Below are 22,659 nucleotides of genomic sequence, written 5' to 3' on the forward strand. Positions count from 1 at the left end.
CTCCATCACAGAAACCAGAGATCCCGAAACAACCTAGGATGATGAAAACTCAGGGAGAAAACACAAAAATAACCACAGCAGGCCAATCCATTGCTGAAAACAATGATCTACAAATTTCTTTACCTGAGATATCTCACTGTAACCTTTAACCCTCCCGGAACAGACTCTCAATAGACAGGTCTACATTATCTGCTTCGATTCCACCTTGTCTCTCCACCGGTTGGTTGACCTTCTAACAGTGAGTGGAATGGACCCAGGTATCTTTCTCTGCACTTTCAAGGAAGTTGTACTTGTCAGCAACACCTGATATGGATCTTTCCACTGATCTGTCAAACAACCTGAAAGCAAGAAATTTCTTATCATAACAAATTCTTCAGGTTCAACATCATGACAGTTTGTTTCCGACATATCATGTGACAATAATTTCAGTTTCTGTTGTTGCTGTTTTAACTGTTTACTTATTTTTATAAGATACCTTACAGTAACCTAGTTGTTACTTTTCAAATCTTCTTGCGGACTTATAATCAAATGAGGTTGTTTACCAAACAGTATTTCAAAGGGGGAAAGATTGAGAGGGGGTCTATGAGTAGTCCTGATACTGTGAAGGACAAGTGGTAGTGCTTCTGGCCACCCCAGTCCAGTTTCTGCCATTATTTAACTTCATTTATTCTTAATAGTACCATTCATCCTCTCCACCTTGGCACTGGCTTGCGGTCAGTAGGGGGTGTGAAGTCTACTATTAATACCCATCAACTTACACATATTTTGGAAGACATCACCTGTGAAATGAGTACCCCTATCACTTTCAATAATTCTAGGGATACCGTATCTGCATACAAACTCCTGAACAATTTTCTTAGCAGTAAACGCAGCAGTATTAGTGGCAGCTGGGTATGCATCAACCCAATTAGAAAACACATCAGTGCACATTAATACATACTTGAGATTCCTGCAGGGTGGTAATTGGATGAAATAAATTTGTATTACCTGAAAAGGTCCGTCGGTCGGAGGAATGTGGGATGGCTCGGTAGGGAATGTTTTCCCAATGTTTTTTCTCAAGCAGGTCAAACAGGACATTGCTCTCTTTTACAGGTGCACACCAGTATGCTCTCACCAATTTGCACATACCTTGATTTCCCAGGTGAGTCAGACCATATGCCTCAGCCAGGCTTGGGTACTTCACCTTGGGAGCCACTGGCTTATCTTGTCCATCTCTCCAGAGTCCAGAGGAGTCTTGCCCATATCCCTTGGACCTCCAGACTGCTTTTTCCAGAATGGAACACAAATTTTGCATCTCAATTAATTTCTGCATATCAATCGTTTGAAACATCATGGTTAATGGTTAATTCGCATGTTCACTTTTAACCCTGTTGCCCATTTGGCAGCTTCATCTGCCCTGTTATTGCCCAGTGACACCGGATCATCCTCACATGTATGGGCTTTAAACTTAATTACGGCCACTGCCTTAGGCAGTTGGATCGCTGTCAGTAGTACTTTTATATGTCTAGAATGTGTGCTGGTGTGCCTGCTGCTGTCATAAAATTTATCAGATGCCATAGAGCACCAAAATCATGTACTACTCTGAAGGCGTACCTAGAGTCAGTGTAGATATTAGCAGATTTGCCTTTTGCTAATTCACATGCTCTTCTTAGTGCCACCAGCTCCACTACTTCAACAGCGACAGCCACCCCTTTTGTAGTGAGCTCCGGAGCGAGAGAAATTCTCTCTCGCTCCGGTGCTTGCGTGCACATAGCCTTACATTGACGTGGTTGTGAGCACTCAGCGCTTGCGACCGAGTCTGAATGAGGTCCTAAGTCCTGTAATGGTAAAGCCAAAAAAGAAAAACCTGGGATCCACATTCTAGAGTATCTACACATTCCCAAGGTACTGATTTGCTTTTGGTTCATCAGCAGTGTCATGGTCTATATGTCCTGGATTCTGTCAGTGGTCAGATGTTGTAATTCCTGGGTTAGGCAATGTCCCTAGCATTTAACCTTGGACTAGCATGGCTGTAAATTGTCCTTAGCAACCTTGTGTCCTGTATGCAAGAGATGAAGCAATAAAAGTTTAGTATCATTTAACATGACATAAATGAATCAGAACACAATAATAAATTGTCCACATATTGTATTAGAACAGATCCATTGGCAGGTTAAAAAGATTGCAAACAGTCATGTAAGGCCTTGGAGAAGATACTGGGGCTGTTTATGAAGCCCTGGGGCAATTGTGTCCATGTGTATTGTACCCCCTTGTATGTAAATGCAAATAGGTACTGACAGTCAGGATGAAGTGGGACAGAGAAGAAAGCAGAACAGAGGTCAATGACAGTAAAATGGGTTGCATTTAGTGTGATCTGCATGAAGATGACAACTGGATTCGGCACTACGGGGAATTGGCTTTCTACTACCTTATTAACACCTCTAAGGACTTGTACCAGTCTATAACCCCTCCCACCACTCTTAATCACAGGAAAGATGGGACTGTTGGCTACACTAGCTGTACAGACTAAAATTCCCTGTTGTAATAACCGCTCAATTATGGGATAAACCCCTAGCTCTACCTCCTGTTTTAATGGGTACTGGTGAATTTTTGGAGCTTGCATTCCGCTTTTTAGATTTACCATTACGGGAGCTACATTTGCCATCAATCAAGCGTCCTGTCCATCTTTGGTCCAGAGGGACCCCGGTATCTGAGATAACATTTGTTCTACTTGAGATGGATTTTTATCTGAAACAGTAGAGTGAAACATTAACCTTTTGGGAGTGTCCAGTATATCCCTCACCTTGTGCACAACTCTCTCTGGGATATCTAGAAATATACCATCAGGGGTACAATAAATGACACATCCCATTATACATATCAAATCCCTTCCCAGTAGGTTAGTAGGGGCCGCTGCTGCCAGGAGTAAGGTGTGCCTGGTATGCAATGGACCGATAGTAACCTCTGCAGATTTGGTTAAAGGATAATATTGCACTTTACCCGTTACTCCCATTGCTGGTACTGTTTCGCTGGTTACATGTAAATTAGATGGAAATTTTATCACTGATCTATTCACCTCTGTGTCTACTAGAAAATAATGTTTAGTACCAACAACATCAATTAACATTACAGGTTCTTCTCTAACATCCCCAGTTAACCTGACTGACTGTATACTACAGGTGTGACCTGATCTCTAGAGCTGACTATGTTCATCTAGCAAAGCATTCACTGCTGTGACGTGAGCAGATTATGGCTGGAATTGTCCTTTCTGTTGTAGGTGCCTTGTCTGTAGGTATGTCAGTGTTCCCTGGTTTGGTGTTTCCATTTTCTTACCCTTACAGAACTTACTTATATGGCCCTCCTGGTTACATCAATAACACCTTCGTGGTTGATGTGTTGTAAAAGGTTGTGGCTGTGTGGATTGGGGAATGAGGAAAGATTGTGGTTGTGTTTAGGGATAAGGGTTTGGAGGTTGTATGGGATGAGTATATTGTGGCTGAGTGTGGTAAGAGTGCTGCGGTGTTATTTGCATTCATTCCAGAACTTGAATACTAACAGCCATTAGTTTCTCGCTCTGCTTTTCTCTCTTACTCAAGATGTTTTTATCATGTTCATTTGTAGATTCCCTGAGTGTGTCCACTGTAACTCCCCTCCACCCAGGAATTGAGGTCTGAACCCCGGCCTTTAGAGTGTCCTTAAGACCATCCATAAGCACTGTGATGGGTGTTGTCTTTTATGTCCCCTCTACATGTGTATTGGGTAATAGTCTGCTGCACTCTGGTAAAAAAATCTGCTGCAGACTCACTGTCTTTCTGCTTAATCATGAAGATTTTACTCAAGGTAACAATTAATGAGAAAAATAAACCCAATTGGGTAACAATGTGGGTTACATTGTCCTGATTTCCTGCATCAGCTATGGGACTATTTCCAGCCAATACACAGGCCATGATAAACTTTTTATTGCCGGTATTGTGTGGAAGATATGTCCGTAATACCACTAGACAATCTTTATTGGTTGGCTCATGAGCATTACCTAAATCCTTTACAAATCTCTGGCACTTTGCAAGTTCTTTCCTAGGGTCATGGAATTCTGTCAATATAGAACGTAGTTCTGCTCTTGTCCATGGACAATGCATCGCTACTACACCATGCACTTCCAGATTCCCATTGGGAACATTTATTGTCTGGACGGGATGGATGCCTGCCACAATGCTACCTTTGGCCTGATTACCTAGTTGAGGGTTCAGCCTACTGCTACTACGTATGGTATTAGTAATCTCCGCTACTGTTAAAGCGGGTTTTAATACTTCCTGTACTGGTGGGGCTACCTCCATTTCTGGTACTAGTGAGGCAGGTACCTGTGCTGTACCTGTTACCCGTTGGGTACCTCCTGAGTTTATACCGATGTTTAACAGACAGTAACCTCCACTTACACTTAGGCGTAATAGACAGTAGCCTCCACTTACAATCACACATTTCAATTATACACTCCTTTTCTGTACAGAAAATAAAACCCTTTTTCCCTTAATACAGAAGTATAATTCAGAGGTTTTTTCAAGCAATCACACTACACATACAATGATCGTTGAACACGTGGCAGCAATACACAAAATATGCATATGCTATTGTGTGACTTCCCCTTTTAATACTAACCTTTATAAACAAACTCACACAATAACGGATAGCTGTCTCTCAGCATCAAGTGGTAGCAGGTGTTCATAGGCACAATGCGTTCTTTCCTGCATATGGCACCTCCACCCTTTGCTGAGAGATCGATAACTGTGTGTTACCGTGTAAATTGGTAGCAAGATCTCACTCAATGAGCCCCCAACTATGAATACCTAATTATCTATACACCTTAAATGTTGCTATTTAGCGTTATAAGTCGCACAATAAATAATTGCTTTCCAGACTTAGATTGTGGTTCCAAAGCACAAAAAGATATAATTCACCATCAAGCAGATAGTTACATGCTCATGATCTAAATACAATTAGCGCAAACAAATTATACAATCACTAGGTACAGTCGAATACATATGCATGCGCTCTGGATCCATATTTCCAGCATCAAAGGTGAAGCCTTTGTCAATACAAAGAAAATGATGACTAACTATCAGATTCAGAGAGCTTGCTTATGTACCATTACAGAGATAGGCAATACAATAGAACAAGTTGGCATAATCCAACTGGTTCTTCTTCCTGGTTCTTCAGTTATGACACAGTTCATAGGACAATTTGTATGGTAATAATCCAGCCTCCAACAGCCCTTTGTGTCCATTTTCCACCGAAGAATAAGTCTAAACTGGATAATAAACATTACATTACAGGGTACATTTCAATGCCTAACTCTCTATGATCCATAATTTGCAGACACATGTATCGATCTCCCTGCTGATGGAACCAGAGATCTGCAAATAAACAGTGGTTCAGAATAGCACCAAACACAGTCTGCTTATCATGTACTAAACCTTAGATCTTTAATACAGTTAATTCATAACATAATTAATAATGAATATAACCTTAAATTTTAACCTTAATTCTAGGGAACCTTTCTATGTAAGTGTGCAATGTGTAAGTGTAGGGATATTAAGAAAAGATGCTAGTTAGCATTGTGCATCTATGTGTGTGTGGAGTACACCGTGGTATGTGTTTTGCAGGATTGTTCATATTATATGTTTTAGTAAATGTATGCATTTATATAATGAGGACTTTTGACATTGTTCTATTGCGTTGGAATCACACGATGCTAAATAATAACATCACCGTATGTACTGATATTGTGTGAGATTCGCTAAAATGACATCTTGTTGCCATTGGCAAAATGGCATCGTGCAGATTTTAATTTTAAAAGATTCTGTCTCAGCCAATTATCCGGCTTCAACATTATGCAGCAGGAAATTATTGGAAAGTAGATGCAATAACAGTAAACACTGGGACTGGAACTAGAACAAAGTAAACACTGGAGCCATACTGGGACCAGATTAGAACAGACACTGGGGTTGGAGTTGGAACTGAATTTAAGCACATACTGGAGCCAGTGGTGTAACTTCACCCCAGCTGCCCAGAGGCAAGATAAATGTTGGTGCAAACCCCAAAATTAAAAAGTGCAAAAATATATGTGTGTGTGTATCACTGGAGGTGCATCTGCTCTATCTTATTATTGCTCTATTTCTACACTATCTTGCTCTTTAAATGTACCATGAGTTTATCATTACTGAGTGCTCTCCCAACTCCCATCCACTGCCCACAGTGAAAGCTGCCGCGCAGTACTCTGTGTGTACACCCGGCCGAGCAGGCTAAGGGTCGAGATCATAGGTTATGTGCTGTCCATGACCAGAGCATAGAGTCTAGGTCAGTGAGGAGGAGGGCTGCTGATGTTGATCAGCAGGGGCAGATTGGGGTATAAAGTAGGGGTGTGCATAGGCCACTTTTCATGTTTTGTGTTTTGGTTTTGTATCTGGATCTTTCTTCGTGTTTTGGTTATGGACTGGTTTTGCCAAAACCACCCTTCCGTGTTTTCGGTTCAGGGTTTTGTGTTTTGGATCTGTATTTTTTTTTAAAAAGCATAAAAACAGCTAAAATCACAGAATGTGTGGGTTTTTATGCTCCTATGCTATTAATAAGCTCAATAACCTTAATTGCCACTCATTTCCAGTCTATTCTGAAAACCTCACACCTCACAATAGTGTTTTTATGTCCAAAATGTTGCACCGAGGTAGACAGGGTGGCAGTTTGAAAAACTAGGCCCCAAACAGTACATAATGCAAATAAAAAAAGAGGTGCAAGATAGAATTGTCCTTGTGTTTATGTTGTATGAACAGGACATGTCCATTTTAATAAACCAATCATTTCAGTGCCAGGGTCTGCCACATGACTGTGGCTGAAATGATTGATTCGTCTGGGCCCCCACAAAACAAGCTGGCAATTAATCTGTTCCTGCACAAACTGGCTCTACGGAGGCAAGATGTGGTCCTCATGTTCCTCATCTACCAATTCCTCACCCTCTTCAGTGTTGTGTATATCTTCATCCTGAGAGAGTATTAATTCGTCCCCGCTGGAATCCACCACCACAGGTCCCTCTGTACGTTCTGGAGGCTGGTCTCCCTGGAAGAGTTGATAATTCATTTTTATGAACATCATCTTCTCCACATTTTGTTGAAGCAACCTCCTACGCCATTCGCTGACAAGGTTCCCGGCTGCACTAAACACTCTTTCGGAGTACACACTGGAGAGGGGGCAACTCCGGTAAAATTGAGCCAGTTTGTACAGGGCCCTCCAAATTGCCTCTTTTTCCTGCAAGTACAGATACGGACTGTCTGACATGCCTACTTGGATGCTGTCACCAATGTAATCCTCCACCATTCTGTCAATTTTGACAGTATCATATGCAGTGACAGTAGACATGTCAGAAATTGTTGCCAGGTCCTTCAGTCTGGACCAGTGGTCCAATCTTGGTCCTGCCTGCCCTGCATCACCACCAGTGGGTTGCATAGGATACCTAAGTTTTTTCCTGGCAGTCCCAGTTGCGGGAGAAAATGAAGAAGGAGTTGTTGACGTGTCACGTTCCGCTTCAGCTGACAGTGTTTTCACCAGCAGGTCTTTGCACCTCTGCAGGCTTGTGTCAGCCAGAAAGAGAGACACCACATAGGCTTTAAACCTAGGATCGAGCACGGTGGCCAAAATGTAGTGGTCTGATTTCAGATTGACCACCCTGGAATCCTGGCAAAGCAAATGAAGGGCTTCATCCACAAGTCCCACATGCCAAGCAGAATCGCTCCATCTTAGATCCTCCTTAATTTTCTCCAGCTGCTTCTGCAAAAGCTTGATGAGGGGAATGACCTGACTCAAGCTGGCAGTGTCTGAACTGACTTCACGTGTGGCAAGTTTGAAGGGCTGGAAAACCTTGCACAACACAAAAATCATTCTCCACTGTGCTTGAGTCAGGTGCATACCCCCTCCTTTGCCTATGTCATAGGTGGATGTATAGGCTTGAATGGCCTTTTGCTGCTCCTCCATCCTCTGAAGCATATAGAGGGTTGAGTTCCTTTGCGTTACAGCCTCTTGCTTTAGGTGATGGTGGGGCAGGTTCAACAGTGTTTGCTGGTGCTCCAGTCTTCAGCACGCAGTCGCTGAATGGCGAAAGTGGCCCGAAATTTTTCGGCCCACCCAAAGCGACTCCTACACGCCCCTGTCGCTTTTCAGAAAATTCAGCACAACCAAATTTATTGTGTGAGCAAAACATGGGACATGCTGGAATTTGCCCAGATGTAATGCCCGCACAATATTGGTGGTGTTGTCAGATATCACAAATCCCCAGGAGAGTCTAAGTGGGGTATGCCAATGGGCGATGATTTCCCTCAGGTTCTCTAAGAGGTTGTCAGTGTTGTGCCTCTTACTGAAACTGGGGATACACAGCGTAGCCTGCCTTGGAATCAGCTGGCATTTCTGAGGTGCTGCTACTGGTGATGCTGCTGTTGTTGCTGCATAAGGTGATACATCTACCCAGTAGGCTGTCACAGTCATATAGTCCATAGTCTGCCCTGTTCCACTTGTCCACATGCCCATGGTTTTGTTGACATTGGGTACAACCACCTTATTCAAGACACTGAGGACACTTTCTGACGTTTCTGTACAGTCTCGGTATCGCCTGCCTAGTGAAGTGGATTCTAGATGGGATTTGGAACCAGGGACATACTACCTCCATCAATTGTCTAAATCCCACTGCACTAATGGCAGATACCGGATGCAGGTCTACCACCAACAAAGCAGTCAGGGCCTCAGTTATCTGTTTTGTTTAAGGATGACTGCTGTCATACTTCATCCTCCTCGCTAAGAACTGTTGGAGGGTCAATTGTTTAGTAAAAGTAGTGCTGTTCCTACTTCCACTATGGGATGATGATAGACTCCCAGCAGCAACAACAGCAGTGGCAGCAGTAGGTGTAGCAATGCAGGATCCTCTGGAGGAATCCCGGATATGAGAGTCAGTCATGCCAGTGACATGGCCTGCAGGACTACTTCTGATCCTATGGAGGAAATTGATGAGGAGGGAGTTGATGGTTTGGTTTGCAGGTGCTTGGATACAACAGGATGAAGGGATTTAGGTGTACCTGGACTGCTTACAGTCTTAGCCAAAGTTTCTGAACTTGACAGTAACTTTTTATGAACGCGCTGCAGGTGACGTCTAAGGGAGGATGTTTCTAGGTGGTTAACATCCCTACCCCTACTTATTTCACCTTTACATATGGTAAATATGGCAAGACAGTTGTTGTCTGGATTTGGATAGAAATATTGCCAGGCCAAAGAAGTGGAATGTTTGGTCTTCTGCCCAGGCATGACCGTGATGGGCTTTTTCAACCCAAGCACAACAACTGTCTCCCTCGGAGCCTGATTTAAACAAACCACATCACCATCAGAATCCTCCTCACCAACTTCCTTCTCAGCGCCAGCTACACCAGTATCCTCATCCTGTTGTACTTCAACAGTGACATCTTCAATTTGCATATCTGCAAGTGGACTGTGGGTGCTCCTTTCAGCACTTGCAGGGGGTGTGCAAATGGTGGAAAGAGCCACCTCTTCCCGTCCAGTGCTGGGAAGGTCAGGCATCGCAACCACCACCACACTTGGACTCTCCTTGGGGATTTGTGATATCTTCTTAGAACGCACAGTTCTGCGCTGTGCTTTTGCCAGCTTAACTTGTTTGTTTTTTTTAGTGGGATGAGGGCTTCCATCGTCATGTGAAGCTGAACCACTAGTAATGAACATATGGAAAAACCTTAGCCGTTCCTTGCCACTTTGTGTCGTTATTGGCATATTGGCAAGTTTACGTTTCTCCTCAGATGATTTAAATGTTTTTTAAGGTCATTTTCCTGAACTTTTTCATTTGGGATTCTATATGCCCTCTACTATGACAATGGGCATCGGCCTTGGCAGACGATGTTGATGGCATTTTATCATCTATGTCATGACTGGTTGCAGCAGCTTCAGCACTAGGAGGAAGTGATTCTTGATCTTTCCCTATTTTATTTTTATCGGAGAAAGTTTGGTCCTCCATTTATGTTATATTGATATATATGTGCGGCTAAGGTGCACACAAACACAGAATATATTTTTTTATTTTTGTTGGAGACTAGTGCCCTTTGTGGGTTACACCACCCTTTAAGAAATGAGCCAGCCGGCTCTTTACTTATGGGACACAGGCGCATCCCTGGCACTGCTCCTTTGTTGATGCACGTGCAGCTAGAGGGCACACAATTCATAAAGAAAGAAAAAAAAGAAGATTTTTTTATTTTTTATGGAGCGCACTTTGAGGGTTACACTTACCCTTTAACAGACAGATGCATGCTTGTTGCTGCTGCTTTGAGGATAAATGTACAGTGCAGACAATTCACAAACACAGAAAAAAATGTTTTATTTTTGTTGGAGTGCACTTTGGGGGTTACACCACACTTTAACAGACAGACACACGCTTGGCGCTGCTAGTTTGAGGTTGCACGTACAGTGCACACAATTGTATAGCACTTTGGGGGTTACAGCACCCTTTAATGGACGAGCAAACCAACCCTTTACTTATTACACAGGCACATGCTTGTGCTGCTCCTTTGTTGGTGGATGTGCAGCTACAGCACACACAGGCCCTCATTCAGAGCCGTTCGCTATTTACGTTCGTTCATTCAAAAACAAGGGGTGGCTATTCAAATGATCCGTTCGCACATTGCAGTCTGTTCACACCTCTAAGTCTGAACGAGCGAGCAAAACATACGCTCGTTTATTTGATAAAAACGCCCCCTGGCTGCTCGCACCATACATCATGTCCGCTATTTATTAGATTAATCGAGTACATCGTACAGCATATGAACTGCTCGCTATTCTTGTGGTTGGTTTTTTCAACCGCTATTTTGCGAGCAGTTCTGAGTTTAAAAAAACCAAGTGACGTGGTCAATGACGCTGCTGGATTAATTATGCACACCCTTAAAACGCCCTTTTTGACCTTTAAGCACGCCTGCGTTCGAATTCCACTCCCCCGTTTTCAAGCACCTTCCCCTGTTACCACCCACATACGCCTCATTCTGTCACTCAAAATAGCAGGCACTCGCTATATAGCGTACAAACAATTTTCGGCCGCACTGACTGGTTCGCGCATGTGTACTAAAAACCGTACGCATGTGCAGATGTGCAAACATCTCTCGGAACGAGCGTACTGCCGCTAATGAGCGGATCTGAATGAGGGCCACAATTCATAAACACATAATTATTTTTTTATTTTTGTTGGACTGCACTTTGGGGGTTACACCACCCTTTAAGAGATGAGCCAGCCGGCCCTTTACTTATGGGACATAGGCGCATGCTTGGCGCTGCTCCTTTGTTGATGCACATGCAGCCACAGTGCACACAATTCACAAACATAGAAAATTATTTTTTATTTTGTTTGGAGTGCACTTTGGGGGTTACACCACCATTAAAAGAGATGAGCCAGCCGGCCCTTTACTTTTGACACAGGCGCAGGCTTGGCTCTGCTTTGTTGATGCACATGCGGACAGAGTGCACAAAATTCATATACACAGAAAATAATTTTTTATTTTGTTTGGAGTGCACTTTGGGGGTTACAGCACCCTTTAACAGTCAAACCAGCCAGCCCTTTCCTTATGACACAGGCGCACGCTAGGAGCTACTTTGTTGATGCATGTGCAGCCACAGTGCACACAATTCACAAACATAGAAAATAAGTATTTATTTTGTTTGGAGTGCACTTTGGGGATTACAGCACCCTTTAGAAATCAAGCCAGCCGGCCCTTTACTTATGAGACACAGGCGCACGCTTGGCGCTGCTCCTTTGTTGATGCACGTGCAGCATTAGTGCACACAATTCACAAACACAGAAAATAATTTTTGATTTTGTTTGCAGTGCTCTTTGGGGGTTACAGCACCCTTTAATGGTCAAGCCAGCTGGTCGGCCTTTTAATTATGACACTGGCGCACGCTTGACACTACATTGTTGATGCACATGCAGCTACTGTGCACCCAATACAGAAACACAAAAAAATATATGTTTTAATTTTTTTTGGAGTGCACATTGGGGGTTACAGCACCCTTTAATGGAAATGAAAGCCAGGCCTTTACTTATGGGACACAGGCACATGCTTGGCGCTGCTCTTTTGTTGATGCACGTGCAGCAACAGTGCACACAATTCACAAACACAGAAAATATTTTTTATTTTGTTTGGAGTGCACTTTGGGGGTTACAGCACCCTTTAACGGTCAAGCCAGCCGGCCCTTTACTTATAACACAGGCGCACGCTTGGAGTTACTTTGTTGATGCACGTGCGGCTACTGTGCATACAATTCACAAACACAAATATATATATATATATTTTTTGTAGTGCACTTTGGGGATTACAGCACCCTTTAATGGACAAGCCAGCCAGCCAGCCCTTTACTTATGGGACACAGGCGCATGCTTGGCACTACTCCATTGTTGATGCATGTGCAGCCTCAGTGCAAACAATTCACAACCAAAGAAAATATTTTTTATTTTGTTTGGAGTGCAGTTTGGGGGTTACACCACCCTTTAACAGACAGATGAGCCAGCTGGCCCTTTACTTCTGACACAGGCGCACGCTTGGCGCTGCTACTTTGTTGATGCACATGCAGCCACAGTGCACACAGTTCACAAACACAGAAAATATTATTTTATTTTGTTTGGAGTGCACTTTGGGGGTTACACCACCCTTTAACACATGAGCCAGTCGGCCCTCTACTTATGACACAGGTGCACGCTTGGCGTTACTTTGTTGATGCACGTGCGGCTACTGCACACACAATTCACAAACTCAAACATTTTTATTTTTTATTTTTTTTGGAGTGCACTTTTTGGGTTACAGCACCATTTAACAGACAAGCCAGCAGGCCATTGATTTATGACACAGGTGCACACTAGGAGCTACTTTGTTGATGCACGTGAGGCTACTGCACACACAACGCACAAACACAGAAAATAAAAATATTTTCTTTTGGAGTGAACTTTGGGGGAGCACCCCTGATGCACAGATCACCCCCTGGACAACACTTCTGCACCCCTCTAGGACTACAGCCTTTATGGGACACTGCACAACATAGTCCAGCCAGCCCCTATGACAGCAGCACAACACAGCCCAGCCAACCCCTATGGACAACAGCAGCACAACACAGCCCAGTCAGCCCCCTATGGACTGAGTGGACACTGCCCCTATGGACAACAGCAGCACAACACAGCCCAGCCAGCCCTAGCTCCAACCAACCCTCTTCACTGTCTACAGCTGGACTGAGAAATGGCACCGACGTGGGGACCTTTTATAGAATCCAAAACCTTCGAGATCCAGAAGGCGGGATGATGATGTTTTGCCCCGATTTCAGATCCGAGTCAGGCAGGAAAAGTCGAGCCTGACTCAGATACGATTGGGGGGAGCTCGGGGGGGTTCGGATTTCAGAAATCTGAACCCGCTCATCCCTAATATAAAGACAAATCTGGAATTTTATGGAAGCAGTTCAAATAGGTGCAGGGACTGTAGATGTGGTGGGTCTGTCGAGGGGACAGGATCCCTCCTCAGAGGGCCTGATTTTTAGATGGATGCAGTTTCAGCTTTCCTTGCATCTTGCATCTGTGACTTTTCCAGGTTTTGCAATTGCATCTGCGACTTTAGGCCAATGTAGCTATGATGCCCTTCCCTGGTGTACAGTACATTCAAATATGCATAGACTGAGATGCCTACATCCAATGTCTACAGAAGTTGCAATCATGCTGTGTAGTGTTTAGACACAACCATTTCAACTTTCACCAGCCCTATGCTAGGTGCATTATCACAAGTCTGAGTATGGCCTCTAATGTGAGCAATATAGCATCTCTATACTGTACACAGCAATGTCATGAACACACCCAAACTATGTTACATCTGTTTCTGCTTAGCCAACCCCCTGTGGCCACTTAGGAATGCCAAAAACAAATGTTTTTATATATTATATGTGCCTGTATCTGTACTGCAATGCTGTATGAATCATACATGGTGCAATTCAACTGCATTCACAGACAAAAAACATTGTACAAGAAAAAAATTAACACATTGGCCCCCAAAGAAAAACATAAATACATTGAGCCACACAGAAAAAAATACACCTTAGCTCCCATAGAAAAAAATAAATACATTGGCCTCCATAGGAAAAAACACATACATTAGCCTCCATATAAAACAATGAAACACATTGGCCTCCATTGGAACAAAAAACACATACATTAGCCCTCACAGAAAAAATAAACACATTGGCCTCCATAGGATAAAAACTCTAGCCCCACAACAAAAAATAAGACATGTTGGCCCCCACAGTAAAATAAACACATTGGCTCCCAACAGAAAAGAAAAAAAAACAAATCAAACACAGTGACCCAACAGGAAATAAAAAAACACTTTAGCCCCCACAGAAAAAACAAACAAATTGGCCTGGATAGGGTGGATAATGTATATCCCTGGGTTGGTGGTTCTGTATCTAGGGAGCTGGAGGAGGTAGGGTAGGAAGTGTATGTCCCTAGCTATGGGGATTGGGGTGTCATAGGGTGGATAGTGTATGTAACTGGGGCTGGGGAGTGTGGTGGTCAGTGTATGCCTCTGGGGCCAGGGAGGGGGTGGGTAGTGTATGACACTGAGCTAGGGGGTACTGTATCGATAGGAGGCCATGGGGTGGTAAGACAGGTTACAGGTATGTTCTGTAGGAGGGGCTAGTGGTTAGGGTGGGCCAGGGGGTAGGATTGGTTAGCCTATTTCCCTCAACATGGCTAGCACTTAAAGCACAAGTTCTATTCACTCCAAGGCAGCTGTGGGCAGAATGAGAGTTATAGAATCAGGAAAATGGGGTTAGGATGGGAGTAATAGACATGGGATAAAAGGGGGCAGGATGGAAGTAGTATTGGGAAGCAGGGGGTCAAGATAGGAGAAGTAGTGGGAAGCAGGGGGGAGAATGAGAGTAGTAGTTGTTAGCAGGGGGCAGGATAGGAGAAGTAGTGAGAACCAGGGGTCAGGATGGGAGTTGTATGGGAAGCAGGGGGCTGGAAAGGAGGAGTAGTGGAAAGCAGGGGGCAGGATGGGAGTAGTAGTGGGAAGTAGGATGGGAGGAGTAGTGGGAAGCAGGGGGAAGGATAGGAGTTGTAGTGGGAAGCAGGGGGCTGGATAGGAGGAGTAGTGGGAAGCAGGGGGCAGGAAGGGAGGAGTAGTGGGAATCAGGGGGCAGAACATGAGTTATAGTGGGAAGCAGGGGGCAGGATAGTAGGAGTATTGAGAAGGAACTCACAGGGAAGAAGTCCTCCAAGCAGACCCTGAGGAGTCTACTGACTGGTGAGGGTGAGGGGTTATTGTACTGTACAAAGTCCTGGGCAGCATCAGGGAGACTGAACCAGCTGCCGGGGACTGGATGCTGACACCACCTAGTGCTGCTCTGTAAGGGGCTAGTGTCATGTCTTGATTGCAGTGCCAGCAGACATAATGGGAAGGAGAGGATACATGCCCTGTTGCTCTGCTCCTGCTGGGTACCTACTAAAATATCCATTGAGGCAGGGGGGAGTGGTGGACATGGACAAGCAGCTGAAGCTGTGGGAGGGGAGACAGAAGCCAGTAGTTTCCAGTTTGCATTCCCCAGTGGAACACAAATTCTGGAAGCACAGCAGCCAGTCTTTGTACTGCAGACACATGGATCTACCTGGGCTGACAGGCAGTGACAACTGGAATAGCAGATTCATGATCAGTACTCAACTCTGTTTTAGCACTGCAGCAGGAGGACATGGAATGGGGGACAATGGAGGAGTGGAGGTGCCTCCTTCAGGGCTGGAGTGTGGCGGAAAATGACTCCATTGTCTCCCATAGTTCTTCTACTGACTGGAGCCAGAGTAGGACTGGACTTGGGGCACACACTGGAACTGGAGTGGGACCAGACTGGAAAAAACTATGTGACCGGATTGGGATGAGACTAAGAGCACAAACTGTGACCAATGGTATCAGAATAAAGCACAGACTAGGACTGGATTGGAACCAGACTTGGACCACACACTGGAGCCTGAGTGGGTCCGAACTTGGAGCATAGACTGTAGTTAGAGTGGGACAGAACTTGGAGCACAGACTGTAGCCAGAGTGGGAACATCAATGAGTCTAAGACAACTAGCCAGGGAACTAGAGCTTAGCACATCTATCAGTGACAAAGCTCAGGCACTGAATCCTGTCAGGGAAAGGAACTTATAACCTGTGTCTCATCAGAATTTGCTGATGTGGTCAGTTTAGCACCAGCCTAGCTGCAACAGGAGATTAGAGGTTAGCTGACCATGACAATATGGCGACACCCAGTTTCTGGAGCTGGCGGATACAAAGCCAGAGCTCCAAGCCCCTTGAGACCAGGACCATGCTAGGAGCCTCTCAGCAATACACTTGGCTGGCCGGGTCCACTATGGCAGTGCCAAGTGTACAGAGCCGGTGGAATGACACTGTCAGGGTTCAGCCTAGGATCGGCCTCTCTCATCTCCTTGCCGACTTCCCCTGACTTCCTTGCAGTCAGACATCTGGTGCAGTGATGGATGTGGGCTGAGTATTCTGCCTTAGGTGCTTTTTGCGAGCTTCCATGGTCGGCTGTGTGTGCTCGGGATCGGAGTTCCCCTCATGGGCGCCGCCATGACAGTTCCTCACATGTGACAGTACTCTTAACTTATGGTAGCATGATTTCAGTCAGCTGATGCTGTGCTCCAGTAATCTGCTACCCCTTGGTATAAATCCGCCTCCAGAACTCAAGGAAGATGCTGTTCAACTTTGTTATTCCAAGTGCCTGTGTTACTCCCACTGTAGCTCTGTGCTAATCCTTCAGCATGTTGCTTCAGCCTGCTCACAGTTTCCCAGTTTCCTGTATTAGCTTCAATGCTAAACCTTACTCAGAGACTTTAGCTTTCTCTGAGTACTTCAGTGTTTCATGTCCCTTCCCTGTGTGTCTTTGTATATGTGCTGCTAATTCTACTGCAGCTTTCCTGTGGCTATTACCCTGTATCACTGAAGTGTCAGATTACCTGCTGGTATTAATTAGCTCACAGCTGGATGTCCCAGCACATGTCTGTGTCAATCTGCTCTGTGTCTTGTCGGTGCAAATCTGCACTTGCAGTTAGCACTCTCCCAGTGTATGCCTAACTTCTCTATATGTCTTGTCTGTGCAATCTCCCAGGATTTTGCCTTTGTCCAGTACCAGCATTTCTAGCTCTCCCAGTATTTGGCCTTTGTCCAGTACCACATTTCTAGCATTCCCAATATATTCCTTGAGTCTACTCTACTCTTGTATGTGCAATCCCCAGTATATGTTTGTGTTTTCCTGCATATTTAGCAAACTCCAGTACCTGCCTGTGTTCACATCTCCCTGAGCTGCTGAGCTAGTCAGCTCCTGGATTTCTTAGTGATTCTTAGTACATTCTCAATAATCTTATGCAAGCCGGTGATCAGGATTTCTAATTGTGTTACAGTGTATCTCCCGTTTTCTAGCAATAACTTAACGTAAAATAGTACCCGGTCTTCTGCCATTCCCAGGTACCTGTCCAGAGGGCCGCGACCTGCTCACTTGGTGCAGAGGAAAACCAAATCCCAATTGGAGGGGTCACTGGAGAAAACCACCAAGTGAGTTAGACTCCGCACTTCTGGGCAGGTCTAGCCACACCTGGATTCGGCCGCAAATAGGAGACCTAGCCACAGTCACTCCGATAGTCACCTGAACCCCCCGGCTCACTGTCCTCCACAGAGGATCACTTTCACTGGATGGTAACAGACGCTAGAGCTCCAAACCCCTGAGACCTCCATTATGCTGGGAACCAATCAACAGTGCACTCTGAGATCCCCTAGGCCGGGAGCCCCACCTAGATAGAGCAGAATAACCCTAAGGGTATGGACAGTTCCTGATACTTGATTTTCATCCTATTTTTCTATGCTCACTCTGGGTTCCATTAATTATTTAAATTTTCGGGGGATGTGTGGCCCACAATAATTAAGTATTAAACTTGCTGCAAGTAGCAGCAGTGGATACATATTCATTGGAGCAATTCAACTTTGCTCCGGTGCAGAGACAGCTGATGCAAAAATCAGCTGTCTCCTCAATTCCTTTCACTGCTAGGGTGCAGGAGAAAATGCCTTTTAAAAATGGTGAATGTTCCTGCAGTAAAGGTCTAAAAATATAATATTTTTGGATTTTGATAAATTTAAGTCCCAATACTAGAGTATAGGGAGAGCATGACAGATCTTGAATAACCCCATGGTTCAAACCTTTGAATATATAGACTGAAGAAGACCTGAACATAGGGGTTTGTGAGTATGTTTTTTTAGTGCAATCAGGGATGCTACTGGACAAGGGCACAGACCAGTGCAAGGGACAAGGTAAGTAGTTAGTGTAAATGCAGACGTGAGTGTATGTATGATAAAATAATCTAACCTACAATATGTGTGTAATGTCATTATTTAACTATATATTATACAGTGGGACTAGAGGTAACATTGGGCCCTTAGTGCCCCACATGCTGGTACTTGTGGTTCTCTAAGTGCCAGCATGTGGGAGATGCTCACTGGGACCTATAGTCCCCATGTAAATGACAATATTAGTTGTTACCTCTTATATAAGACTGTCAATCTCGCATCCACCAGCCAGAGATGGGGAATATCCCAGGCATTAGCCCCTATATAGGGTACCCTTTATTGGGGTGATTGCCTACTCCCCAGGGATCCCCAGCCTGGGCTGACTAGTGTGGGTTAATGAATGCATTGTGTGGGGGTTCCCATGAAGCATAGTCCATGGTTGTGGCATTACAACCTTGCTAGTAAGAGCCCTGTGCTGTTTGATGGCAATACGGGGGAACCCTATGCATTTTTTTACTTTGCATTTCCTCAACCAGGACCGGCTTAGGTGCACAGTGCTTGTTCATTGGAGTACGGGGGACCCAACCACACTTTTTGCCTCCTGTATTCCCTGAACCAGATCCAGCTTAAAAATCTGAGTGTTGGTTATGTTTGGGATTTAGCAAAACACAATTTTTGTATGTTTAGCTGACAAAACTATCCCATGTCCATTTGATGCTAAGCAAGTTAAAACTCAGCCAGACATGATTCTTAGGAACTTTACCCCTAAGACTACATATACATTTAAAGTGCTGTTTCATTTCTAGACACATATGTTCTGAATGTCATCTCTCCTTGAAGTACTGGGGCTTTATGATTGCACCATTATTTTTTAAGAATTTACTACAGGTATGTTTAATTGTGGTGGCACTTGGTATGCACAATCTGAGGCAGTGAGGTACTAGAATGCTCCTGAGAGTGTTTACATAATGTCGTATATTGTTATAATTTCTTTCATGTTGGTAAATTAAATTCTCAGTCTGGTCCAAAAATGTTGTTCCTTGAAGCAGCAACAATCACATAAACATTAAAGTCTTGTAAATGTAAATAATTTAATCAGATCTGATAGCACTTACCTGTGTATAGCCATATACATTCAGCAACCATGCCATTGTAAGGGTGGTGAGAGAGTTGAGGTCTCCAATAAACCCAACTACTTTACCATGTTCCATACACATATAATTGGGCACCATCTTTTTGTGTCCAGACAATATCTGTAATACATCTTCCACAGCTTTATTGTCATTTGCACAAGAATCGTACAGATGATAACCCAGAGTAATATTGGGCAGAAGGTCTGGGTTCTGGTTAATCTGATTAATTGCAAAGATAAAAGTTCTGATATGTCTGTATTCTCTACGATGTACACTGTTTAAAAATAAACAACCTTTTTTTTGTAAATTGTAACATTTTTCAAGGTTCAGTATTATTTCCTCCAGTTAAAATGACTTAATAAATATATAACGCATTTCTTCCAAATTATTTTTCACATTTAAATGATTAAAAACATAAATAATAACTATCTGGACTAGAAGGCTCAGCAATACCACCCATCTCATACTCCTGTGTAATATCACATGGGGTCAGAAAGATCTCTGTCTGGATCAGCACATGCAGATGGTATTTAATAAAATACTTTTTGCCAATCTGAATATATTGGCTGGATTTCATTGATATAAACCACATGGAATCCCCTATCTTCATCCTAGCAACCATTTGTCAGATATGAGCACTAACCTGCGTAATGTGCTGTATGATTGTGCCTGCCTCAGTGTTCTGCAATATATTGCAATACACTATGATATACTAATAATACCAATCTCTGCACAGTGTAAGTCAGTTAATACTGTTAATAAATAGATAATTGGAATCTTAATATCTAAAGGAACATTATTCAAGAATAAGGTTGAATGATAAACCAGACTAATCTAAATTATATAAGTGAGTGTCAATTCCCTTGGTCCATAATAAAGAGGGTCAGTTACTTCATTCTCAATATCATATTCATATGTTGATGAACTGATAATTTGTGCAGTTTACTGATAATAATATAAGTGGTTACTGAATTGAGATACAATTGTGGTAACAATTAATTGCCACATCCCTTTTACTGTGTGAAAGTGCATTCATCAATAAGAGGGAACACCCTCATCCCATAATTTAAGGCAATATATACAGTACCTACAATATTATGGCATTTAAAATTTAGAGCCCAGAAATGAATATCTGTTTATTTCACAACTTTGCAAATTTTATTGCTTCATATTTTCTTTTTTTTTCATAAATTCTATTTATTGTACAGTGAAAAAGCAATACAAACATATACAGACAAAAAAGTAACGTGTACAGAGTCATAAATAAAATAACCAAATCTTCACTTAGTCTGCAATAAAATTCACACAATCAAAACTGCTGTGATTTTTTTTGTTTTGTTTCAACAAACAGGATAGATGCCCTGCCATCAGCAAGTAACTTCATATATAACATTAGTTAAATAAACTAACATTACTTGGATCATATAAAATCATAAAAATAAAGTGAAAATACCATACTGTATCAAAGAATAATTAAGTAAATAAATTTAAATAATTAAATTAAATAAAATTAAATAAGAAACATAACAAAATAGAAAAAATAAAAACAATCAGATTCAAAGTATAAAATGTAGTATAAGATTATTTTCAAAATTTGAAAACCTTGCTACTAAGAAAAGAAAGAATGTAGCAAACAGAGGGATATATTAGTATTTAGCTGCTTTAGTTAAGCTGTCTTAACAAAAAAACAATTTGTATTTTCTAAGACTCTCCATATCTGTTCCTGAGTTTGGGTCGGGAGACTATCAATATACAGTATTCTCCCCATTTTTTGTGGAAGGAAATCACTCCTTTTTCAAAGAAAAATGTGGCCATGCGAGATTTGTGATAAAGAACCTCTAGCAAAGCTAACTTCCATTCCCCCAATGTAGGGGTGGCCCGATAAATACAATGTTGCAGAATAATTTGTTTGGCTACTGTAACTATAACTGGTAATAAAGATAATAGGTGGGTTATTTCATGGTCCTCCTCCCATAAAGAGAAATCTGCACAAAGTAAGGCACTGGCTGTCCTAAGTAGCCGGGCATGAAGAGACGTCGACAGATAATCTAGTATTTTACACCAGAATTTCCTAATCTTCCTACAAGACCAGAAATTATGGGAAATTGTGGCACAAGAGGCCTTGCATTTAAGGCAAGAACTCGTTTTGGTAGGAACAAAATGTTTCCTTTGGGAAGGTGAAATATATGTTCTATTTAATACACGGATACGAATTTCCTGTAAGCGTGCCAACTTCTATGTTATCTTTAATATGAATTGTTGCTTTTAATATTTCACTGGTATGGTGCACAATTTTAATAAGTTAAATAAAGGATATATTTTACATAACAACTTCTATAGTGCACCAAAGAGAATACCCTTTTCCCTTTTTATTATTTGTATAGTCCTGTCCCAGCTAGTACAAGTTGTGGTCAGTACTGAATATGGTGACAGCTTACTCTCTGACAAAAAATAATGTGAAAACTTCTACAATTACTTTTTAATAAGTGGTTTTACTAGATAGACGTAATAGGGGTGCATTTAAAAATATGGGTTGTTGAGAGAAAGAAAAACATGGTTACTTTCTATTCTAAAAGGAAACAAATGGAAGAATAATTGTCACAATGGTTGTCCCTATTGATGCATGTACTAAACCACTAATCCATGTACTAACCCACATTGATCCATATACTAAACCACTACTATGCCTGTCACAACCATCTCTGACATCTATTAACTTCTATTAATTGCCGTAACTATACTGTACTGGCCACAACCTTGTCTTGTTTATCAGTTACTGTACATCCAGTTAACATACCTCTCTGTGACTTTTTCAGGATCTGGTTATTGGGACCTAATCCTTGTGAAACAAGTAACACAAGTGTCCAGTTACCATGTCAGAAAAGCTTTTACCCCTTTCATGGATTCCACTGGGGCCATCACCCAATCTTCAGAGGTTGCACTAATTTAGACCATACAGACTCTTCAAGGACATCTTTTTGAAAATTCAGGTTTAAATAGACTAATTACAATAGGAGCCTCATAGGCATTTCTGCTTTCTGCTCTGTTCCTTATGCTTTGGGCCCAGCCCTTCTGCTGTTCTTCAAAATTTGATTAAGTTGTCAAAAAAAAGCTTGTAGGGGATAAGATCCAGTATCAACAAATTAGGGGCCAATGTTATTTGA

General features: G+C 42.8%; 1 protein-coding gene across 1 annotated transcript in view; it reads right to left on the reverse strand.

Moving 5' to 3' along the window:
* Nucleotides 1–22,659, reverse strand: part of LOC148479276 (vomeronasal type-2 receptor 26-like) — a 104,785-nt gene that overhangs the window by 76,679 nt on the left and 5,447 nt on the right. The window contains exon 3 of the mRNA XM_088454692.1: nt 19,478–19,769. Coding sequence (XP_088310818.1) covers nt 19,478–19,769 — 292 coding nt within the window. The remainder of the gene's footprint in view (nt 1–19,477; nt 19,770–22,659) is intronic.

The sequence above is a fragment of the Taudactylus pleione genome, unplaced genomic scaffold (genome assembly GCF_031769625.1).
Source record: "Taudactylus pleione unplaced genomic scaffold, aTauple2 ptg000627l, whole genome shotgun sequence".
Taxonomy (NCBI): domain Eukaryota; kingdom Metazoa; phylum Chordata; class Amphibia; order Anura; family Myobatrachidae; genus Taudactylus; species Taudactylus pleione.